The sequence below is a fragment of the Salvelinus namaycush genome, chromosome 24, assembly GCF_016432855.1.
Source record: "Salvelinus namaycush isolate Seneca chromosome 24, SaNama_1.0, whole genome shotgun sequence".
NCBI lineage: Eukaryota > Metazoa > Chordata > Actinopteri > Salmoniformes > Salmonidae > Salvelinus > Salvelinus namaycush.
In genome coordinates, this window is record NC_052330.1 from 34,017,876 (window position 1) to 34,027,714 (window position 9,839).

The 9,839-nt window shown below is 42.5% G+C and overlaps 1 protein-coding gene across 1 annotated transcript; it reads left to right on the forward strand.

Annotated features, from left to right (window-relative positions):
* The first annotated feature begins 42 nt into the window (after positions 1 to 42).
* On the forward strand, positions 43 to 5,749 carry pigh (phosphatidylinositol glycan anchor biosynthesis, class H). Its single transcript, XM_038962786.1, has 4 exons — positions 43 to 551; positions 1,094 to 1,303; positions 3,149 to 3,232; positions 5,015 to 5,749. The coding sequence occupies exons 1-4, from the start codon at positions 348 to 350 to the stop codon at positions 5,084 to 5,086; spliced, it is 570 nt and encodes a 189-aa protein (XP_038818714.1). The 5' UTR covers positions 43 to 347; the 3' UTR covers positions 5,087 to 5,749.
* The last annotated feature ends 4,090 nt before the right edge of the window (positions 5,750 to 9,839 follow it).

A 9,839-nucleotide genomic window follows, 5' to 3' on the forward strand; every position in this document is an offset into this window, starting at 1 on the left:
TTTGAATCGATTTTTGAATCATTCCCCACAATGCACCTCAAAGTTTGTAGCTTGCCAGTTAGGTCAAAGAGGTTTTCTCATCGATGTTGTCCTAGTTTTGTGCAATTAATAGTCAATACTGAGAGGAAGTGCATTCCCGGATTCACGTTTGCTGGCTTTGAAGTAAACTAGTAGCGTATGAAAATATGTTAGTCATTGTTCATTTTTATAGTTTTTTCAGTCTCAACATTGTTAGCTAGCTAGTAAGCTGTCTACTCACCGAAGACGTTAGAGCTAGCCTACATTAGTTCGACGTTAGCTAGACATCACTCCAGTTCCAGCTATTGATATCCAGTAATCTAGAGTTTATGCAGAACGGTGACCAGCATTACAGCATGGAAGATGAAACCTACACGGACATCGACGGCAAGGCCATCTCTCTGGAATGTCAAAGTCACTCGGGTTTCTGCAGGGAGTTCACGGTTAGCTCGGCTAAAGTCTCCATAGGCAGAGTGATGGCTTACACTTGCGCCGTCTGGCTATCGGCCTACATCATATTTTTCGTCACTGAGGTAAGGAGACTGGCGCAGAGTCCCAAATGGCACCCTATTCGCTATACAGTGTAATAGTTTTGACCATGACCCATGGGGCTCTCGTGAAATGTAGTGCACTATATAGGGTAAAGGGTTCCATTTGGGACTCCCTCCAGATACCCACTGGCACCTGCGTCAGTGGTCAACAATCCAGTTCCTGGAAGCTACTGGGTGTGCAGGATTTTGTTCCGGCCCGACACTAACACATCTGATTCAACCAACTGCTCATCAGGTGTTGTGTGGTTGTATCAGGTGTGTTAGTGCAGGTCTAGAACAAAAGCGTGTCCCTATAGCGCTTTAGGGCCAGTGTCGGTAACCTACTAAGCTAGATTAATCATTTAACAATATAGCCTACACCTATAACTAAGTATTATTGTTGTTGTTGTTGTGCCTGTTGTGGTTCAATCAGTTCAATGCTGGTCTCTTCTCTAAGTCGCTGTATGCAGAGCACCCTGAGTCTACAGAGAAATTATTTGTATTTATTTTTTTACTTCAATGCCAGTCTCTTCATCTCTCTCCAGAACACAGCCGTTCTCTCCAGTGCCATAATCATCACCCTGGTCGGTATGATGGTCCACATCCACTTTGTGAAGGTGGACCATGAGACGCTGCTCATCATTGGTTCCCTGGGTGTCCAGGTGTCTTCTAGCTACGCCTCCGGCAGGGAGTCTACAGACTTCATAGAGATGGGGAAGATCAAAGACATAGTAATTAATGAAGCTATTCACATGGTGAGGAAAATTAAAGACATAGGAATTAATGAAGCTATTCACATGGTGAGGAAGATTAAAGACATAGTAATTAATGAAACTATTCACATGGTGAGGAAGATCAAAGACATAGTAATTAATGAAGCTATTCACATGGTGAGGAAGATCAAAGACATAGTAATTAATGAAGCTATTCACATGGTGAGGAAATATAAAGATACTGAGCTGTTTGTATCATCTAGCCAATGAAGGTACATGTCCACAGTTGATTTGAATGTCAGTGAAGTCGTTGACTGCTTCTCATTCAGATGAAGCTAGATGGATCCTGCTATGACTTCAGATGAAGCTAGATGGATCCTGCTTCTCGTTCAGATGAAGCTAGATGGATCCTGCTATGACTTCAGATGAAGCTAGATAGATCCTGCTATGACTTCAGATGAAGCTAGATGGATCCTGCTATGACTTCAGATGAATCTAGATAGATCCTGCTATGACTTCAGATGAAGCTAGATGGATCCTGCTATGACTTCAGATGAATCTAGATGGATCCTGCTATGACTTCAGATGAAGCTAGATGGATCCTGCTATGACTTCAGATGAAGCTAGATAGATCCTGCTATGACTTCAGATGAAGCTAGATGGATCCTGCTCTGACTTCAGATGAAGCTAGATGGATCCTGCTATGACTTCAGATGAATCTAGATGGATCCTGCTCTGACTTCAGATGAAGCTAGATGGATCCTGCTATGACTTCAGATGAATCTAGATGGATCCTGCTATGACTTCAGATGAATCTAGATGGATCCTGCTATGACTTCAGATGAAGCTAGATGGATCCTGCTATGACTTCAGATGAAGCTAGATAGATCCTGCTATGACTTCAGATGAATCTAGATGGATCCTGCTTCTCGTTCAGATGAAGCTAGATGGATCCTGCTATGACTTCAGATGAAGCTAGATGGATCCTGCTTCTCATTCAGATGAATCTAGATGGATCCTGCTATGACTTCAGATGAATCTAGATGGATCCTGCTATGACTTCAGATGAAGCTAGATGGATCCTGCTATGACTTCAGATGAATCTAGATGGATCCTGCTCTGACTTCAGATGAAGCTAGATGGATCCTGCTATGACTTCAGATGAATCTAGATGGATCCTGCTATGACTTCAGATGAATCTAGATGGATCCTGCTCTGACTTCAGATGAAGCTAGATGGATCCTGCTCTGACTTCAGATGAATCTAGATGGATCCTGCTATGACTTCAGATGAATCTAGATGGATCCTGCTATGACTTCAGATGAATCTAGATGGATCCTGCTATGACTTCAGATGAAGCTAGATGGATCCTGCTTCTCGTTCAGATGAATCTAGATGGATCCTGCTCTGACTTCAGATGAAGCTAGATAGATCCTTCTATGACTTCAGATGAAGCTAGATGGATCCTGCTATGACTTCAGATGAATCTAGATGGATCCTGCTCTGACTTCAGATGAATCTAGATGGATCCTGCTATGACTTCAGATGAAGCTAGATGGATCCTGCTATGACTTCAGATGAAGCTAGATGGATACTGCTATGACTTCAGATGAAGCTAGATGGATCCTGCTATGACTTCAGATGAAGCTAGATGGATCCTGCTATGACTTCAGATGAATCTAGATGGATCCTGCTATGACTTCAGATGAAGCTAGATGGATCCTGCTATGACTTCAGATGAAGCTAGATGGATCCTGCTATGACTTATCTTAACCGTTGATGATTGGCAGGACAGTTAACAATGAAAGTCGCTTTTGGATAAAAGAGTCTGATAAATGGTATATACAGTATTATTATATTTTATTTTATATGCCCCTTTTGTTTCAGCAAACAGTCATCTACTACCTTTGCATCCTCTTGAAGGACCCCTCAGATCCAGAGGCAGTGTCCAGCGTGGTCCCGCTGTTTCAGGTGAGCTTAGGATCATTATTGATCTAACATACTGTTTAAAATGCATGTCTGTATCTAAACTAAATCAAATCAAGCTTTTTTTATACATCACATTTCGGACATGTGAAATGTCCTGTGTGCTTCACAGGGGGAAAAAAACGAATAAAATAAAACCTTTGGCTTTGGATCTGATGTAGTTTTACCCTGTGTTGAAGCCTAATAACCCTGTGTTGAAGCCATATAACCCTGTGTTGATGCCATATAACCCTGTGTTGATGCCATATAACCCTGTGTTGAAGCCTAATAACCCTGTGTTGAAGCCTAATAACCCTGTGTTGATGCCATATAACCCTGTGTTGATGCCATATAACCCTGTGTTGAAGCCTAATAACCCTGTGTTGATGCCATATAACCCTGTGTTGATGCCATATAACCCTGTGTTGATGCCATATAACCCTGTGTTGATGCCTAATAACCCTGTGTTGAAGCCTAATAACCCTGTGTTGAAGCCTAATAACCCTGTGTTGAAGCCTAATAACCCTGTGTTGAAGCCTAATAACCCTGTGTTGAAGCCTAATAACCCTGTGTTGAAGCCATAACCCTGCGTTGAAGCCATAACCCTGTGTTGATGCCATATAACCCTGTGTTGATGCCATATAACCCTGTGTTGATGCCTAATAACCCTGTGTTGAAGCCTAATAACCCTGTGTTGAAGCCTAATAACCCTGTGTTGAAGCCTAATAACCCTGTGTTGAAGCCTAATAACCCCGTGTTGAAGCCTAATAACCCCGTGTTGAAGCCTAATAACCCCGTGTTGATGCCATATAACCCCGTGTTGATGCCATATAACCCCGTGTTGATGCCATATAACCCCGTGTTGAAGCCTAATAACCCCGTGTTGAAGCCTAATAACCCCGTGTTGATGCCATATAACCCCGTGTTGATGCCATATAACCCCGTGTTGAAGCCTAATAACCCCGTGTTGATGCCATATAACCCCGTGTTGATGCCATATAACCCCGTGTTGATGCCATATAACCCCGTGTTGATGCCATATAACCCTGTGTTGATGCCATATAACCCTGTGTTGATGCCTAATAACCCTGTGTTGATGCCATATAACCCTGTGTTGATGCCATATAACCCTGTGTTGATGCCTAATAACCCTGTGTTGAAGCCTAATAACCCTGTGTTGAAGCCTAATAACCCTGTGTTGAAGCCTAATAACCCTGTGTTGAAGCCTAATAACCCTGTGTTGATGCCTAATAACCCTGTGTTGAAGCCTAATAACCCTGTGTTGATGCCATATAACCCTGTGTTGATGCCATATAACCCTGTGTTGATGCCATATAACCCTGTGTTGATGCCATATAACCCTGTGTTGATGCCTAATAACCCTGTGTTGAAGCCTAATAACCCTGTGTTGATGCCTAATAACCCTGTGTTGATGCCATATAACCCTGTGTTGATGCCATATAACCCCGTGTTGATGCCATATAACCCCGTGTTGATGCCTAATAACCCCGTGTTGATGCCATATAACCCCGTGTTGATGCCATATAACCCCGTGTTGATGCCATATAACCCCGTGTTGAAGCCTAATAACCCCGTGTTGAAGCCTAATAACCCCGTGTTGATGCCATATAACCCTGTGTTGATGCCATATAACCCTGTGTTGATGCCATATAACCCTGTGTTGATGCCATATAACCCTGTGTTGAAGCCATATAACCCTGTGTTGAAGCCTTTCTCACCTCTATATCCACCTGTCTGATTCTAGTCTACCTTTCATTCCTCTTTCAGAGCTCAAAACCAAGGCTGAACTGCCTGGTCAAAGTGTACAAGAGCTGCCAGGAGATTCTAGCTAAGTGCTGAGGGTGATGATGTCATCCTGGTCATTTGGTAAACCGTCTGGGTGAACCACGTTGACGTCATGTTTGGGAAAAGCACAGTCGCTGACATCACTGCATTCCGATGCTTCAAACCACTGACTTCGCCGCATACCAAGTCATGCAACATGTTTTGAATATTTCTCAGATTATGTTATCAATTCTCAATGGAAAGAAAAACTGATGATACACATGTCATTGTCAAATTATTGTCTTTTAAAAAATATATATTTTCAGGTCATTTTCCACACACCAGTTTTTAGTAATGCAAGACAGGATCCATTAGGTCATCCCACTAAAATATACTATACTCTTAAGATTCTCAGTAAGAGAGTAGTTTATGAATGTAAGTCCTTATTTGGTGTTACCTAATGTTGTTATTTACTTCTATGTCTTAGAATTTGATACATCTATTTGAACAGTGTTTACCTGTAACTATTTCCCTACTTGATAAGCTCGTTAACTTGAAGGATTTCCTGTTGGAACTATGAATTTAGAAATAGCCTCTTTCTTCCTTAGATGCAAATTTTTATATTATTATATATTTACAAATATTGTATTCCATTTGAAGAGTTAATAGTATTTATCATGTAATTTAAATAAGAATTTGTTCTTAATACTGACTTGCTTAGTTAAATAAATAAATAAATAAATAAAGTACTGTCACTAGCTGCTATTCTTTCCATCGCCAGTAGAGGGCAGGACCTACCACCTTTAACTCGGAACAGAACCACCTGTCGCCATTGCTGTCGGCTAATGGGGATCCTACGGTTGCTATTATTTACTTGGAAAGCCTGCAGTCCTGCAATAAGTTCAGCAATACTAATCGTAAAATCTGATTTTTAAACTTAACCCTGACCTTAAACGCACTTCTTATCTTATGCCTAACCCTATATTTTTAAGACCAAAAAAGCGATTTTTGGGGTTTCTGACATAGTGGCCTACAGCCAAATTATGCAGATGGTAAAGAAAAATATTAAGGATGAGCCTGAAACCAGCTGATCTAGACAGACACTGTGTTATGTGGTCTAGATCTTCCATAACGTGGTCAATACGGACCGCAGGTATCATATGTACGCACATAAGACATGGAAGAATGCATAGAATTGCAGGAAATTAGTTTTAAAACTGCTACAAAATATATCTGCCCATGAAAAATGTGTAGAATTGTGGGAATTTAGCTTTAAAACTGCAACATTTGCTCTCTGCCAACAAGAGTGGTGGGAACAGTTAGGGTTGGCATGGGTTGCGATGTGGGTTTGTTAAAATTATTATCCATTCGGACTAAAAGTAGTTGGTTTTAAATATACATATACTACCGGTCAAAAGTTTGGACACAACTACTCATTCAAGGGTTTTTCTTTATTTGTACTATTTTCTACACTGTAGAATAATAGTGAAGACATCAAAACTATCAAATAACACATATGGAATCATGTAGTAAACAAAAAAGTGGTGAACAAATCAAAATATATTTTAGATTTGAGATTCTTCAAATAGCTACCCTTTGCCTTGATGACAGCTTTGCACACTTTTGGCATTCTCTCAACCAGCTTCACCTGGAATGCTTTTCCAACAGTCTTGAGGGAGTTCCCACATATGCTGAGCACTTGTTGGCTGCTTTTCCTTCCCACTGCGGTCCAACTCATCCCAAAACATCTAAATTTGGTTGAGGTCGGGGGATTGTGGAGACCAGGTCATCTGATGCAGCACTCCATCACTCTCCCTCTTGGTGTTGAATGCTGAGCTATAGTCAATGAACAGCATTTTTACAAAGGTAATCCTCTCATCCATATGGGATATGGCTGTGTGCAGTGCAATGGCGATTGCATCATCTGTGGATCTATTGCGGCGGGAAGGTAATTGAAGTGGGTCTAGGGTGACAAGGTAGAGGTTATTTGATCCTTGACTAGTCTCTCGAAGTACTTCATGATGACAGTAGTTAGTCAGGGCGATAGTCATTTAGTTCAGTTACCCTTGCCTTATTGAGTACAGGAACAGTGGTGGCCGTCTTGAAGCATGTGGGGACAGCAGACTGGGATAGGGAGAGATTGAATATCTCCGTAAACACACCAGCCAGCTGGTCTGCACATGCTCTGAGGCCGCGGCTAGGGATGCTCTCTGGGCCGGCAGCCTTGCAAGGGTTAACACGCTTAAATGTCTTACGTCGGCCACGGAGAAGGAGAGCCCACAGTTCTTGTTAGTGGGCCGCGTCGATGGCACTGTGTTATCCTCAAAGCGGGTGAAGATGGTGTTTAGCTTGTCCGGAAGCGTGACGTCGGTGTCCGTGATGTGGCTGGTTTTCTTTTTGTAGTCCGTGATTGTCTGTAGACCCTGCCACATACGTCTCGTGTCTGAGCCGTTGATTTGCGACACCACTTTGTCTCTATACTGACGTTTCACTTGTTTGATTGCCTTGCAGGGGGAATAACAACACTGTTTGTATTCTGGCATATTCCCAGGCACCTTGCTATGGTTAAATACGGTGGTTCGCACTTTCAGTTTTGCGTGAATGCTGCCATCTATCCACATTTCTGGTTAGGGTAGGTTTTAATAGTCACGGTGGGTACAACATCCCTGTACACTTTCTGATAAACTCACTCACCGTATCAGTATATTCGTTAACATTATTCTCTGAAGCTACCTGGAACATATCCCAGTCCGCGTGATCAAAACAATCTTGAAGCGTGGATTCCGATTGGTCAGACCAGCGTTGAATAGTCCTTTGCACAGGTACTTCCTGTTTGAGTTTCTGTCTACAGGAAGGGAGGAGCAAAATGGAGTCGTGGCCAGATTTGCCGAAAGGAGAAAGACACTTTCATATGGTCTAGATAGACACTTTCATATGGTCTAGATAGACACTGTCATATGGTCTAGATAGACACTGTGTCATATGGTCTAGATAGACACTGTGTCATGTGGTCTAGATATACACTGTGTAATAGGGTCTAGATAGACACTGTGTCATATGGTCTAGATAGACACTGTGTCATATGGTCTAGATAGACACTGTGTCATAGGGTCTAGATAGACACTGTCATAGGGTCTAGATAGACACTGTGTCATAGGGTCTAGATAGACACTGTGTCATAGGGTCTAGATAGACACTGTGTCATAGGGTCTAGATAGACACTGTGTCATAGGGTCTAGATAGACACTGTGTCATAGGGTCTAGATAGACACTGTGTCATAGGGTCTAGATAGACACTGTGTCATATGGTCTAGATCAGTGGAGGCTGCTGAGGGGGGGACGACTCATAATAATGGATGGAATGGAGTCAGTGGAGTGGTATCAACCACATGGAAACCATGGAAACCACCTCTTTGATGTGGTTGATACCACTCCATTGACTCCGTTCCATCCATTATTATGAGCCGTCCTCCCCTCACCAGCCTCCACTGATCTAGATTATATAACTACTGGTGGGTCAGTCAGGGCAGCACTTTGTGATTTCGTTATGCAGTATATTTTCTGTCAGGAAATGTTTTCTGTCCAAACTGTCCTCTCGGTGTGGTCGTTTTGCATCCGTTCAGTACTGAGCTTATCTCCCCCAGGGGATCCAGAGATAAAGTATGTCTCACAAATGGCACCCTATTCCCTATATAGTGCACTACCTTTAACCAGAGCCCTATGGCACCCTATTCCCTATATAGTGCACTACCTTTAACCAGAGCCCTATGGCACCCTATTCCCTATATAGTGCACTACCTTTAACCAGAGCCCTATGGCACCCTATTCCCTAAATAGTGTTGACTAGAGCCCTATGGCACCCTATTCCCTATGTAGTGCACTACTGTTAATCAGAGCCCTATTGACCAGGGGCCCACTAGTGCACTATGTAGGGAATCGGGTGCTATTTAGGATGCGCGCCGTTTCATAAGACTGAGCACCTCTCACTTTGTTCTGTAGGCAAAACCCACGTGTCTGTTTCATCGACATAATATCAGCACTGTTAGGTTCCCTGTGGCTGTTAGCTTTAGAGCTGCTAGTCTACTGTTGGTATTTAACACAGCAGGAACTGATAAGGACTTAAAGAGGGTTGGAAGGGTTTGAACCCCAATTAACATAGGCTCAATGAGGGTATGATTTAGCTAGTTTGTTGATAGAACTTGTTTTACTTGTGTGTGTGTGATTATTTTTTGGTAGTCGTTGAATCCAGCAGTTGTCATGGGGATTGAGGCCAAGGACAAAATGACATTGTGCTCAGGGCGGCTGCCGATGCCATCCGTTAATAACTAACTAAATAGACAGTTTTGGACAAAGCTACACTAATGTTTGTATCATAACAGTTCTCTGTCTTTGTGTCCCAAACGGCACAGTATTCCTTATATACACCGAGTATACCAAACATTTGGACCACCTTCTTAATATTGAGTTGCACCCCCCCCCACACACAAACACACACACACACTCAAACCGGTGTGCCTGGCACCTACTACCATACCTTGTTCAAAGGCACTTAAATCTTTTGTCTTGCCCGTTCATCCTCAGAATGGCACACATACACAATCCATGTCTCAATTGTCTCAAGGCTTAAAAATCCTTCTTTAACCGGTCTCCTCCCCTTCAACTACACTGATTGAAGTGGATTTAACAGGTGACATCAACGAGGGATCATAGCTTTCAACTGGATTCACCTGGTCAGTCTATGTCATGGAAAGAGCAGGTGTTCTTAATGTTTTGTACACTCAGTGTAGTGCACCAATACTATCTACTAAAGATGTGCACTACACTGAAT

What these genes read in the sequence shown, in the direction of transcription:
- pigh (XM_038962786.1), top strand. Translation starts at nt 348, where the DNA reads ATGCAGAACGGTGACCAGCATTACAGCATGGAAGATGAAACCTACACG. An exon ending in TCATATTTTTCGTCACTGAG is followed by an intron (nt 552 to 1,093) that starts GTAAGGAGACTG and finishes ATCTCTCTCCAG; the next exon opens with AACACAGCCGTTCTCTCCAG. An exon ending in GCGTGGTCCCGCTGTTTCAG is followed by an intron (nt 3,233 to 5,014) that starts GTGAGCTTAGGA and finishes TTCCTCTTTCAG; the next exon opens with AGCTCAAAACCAAGGCTGAA.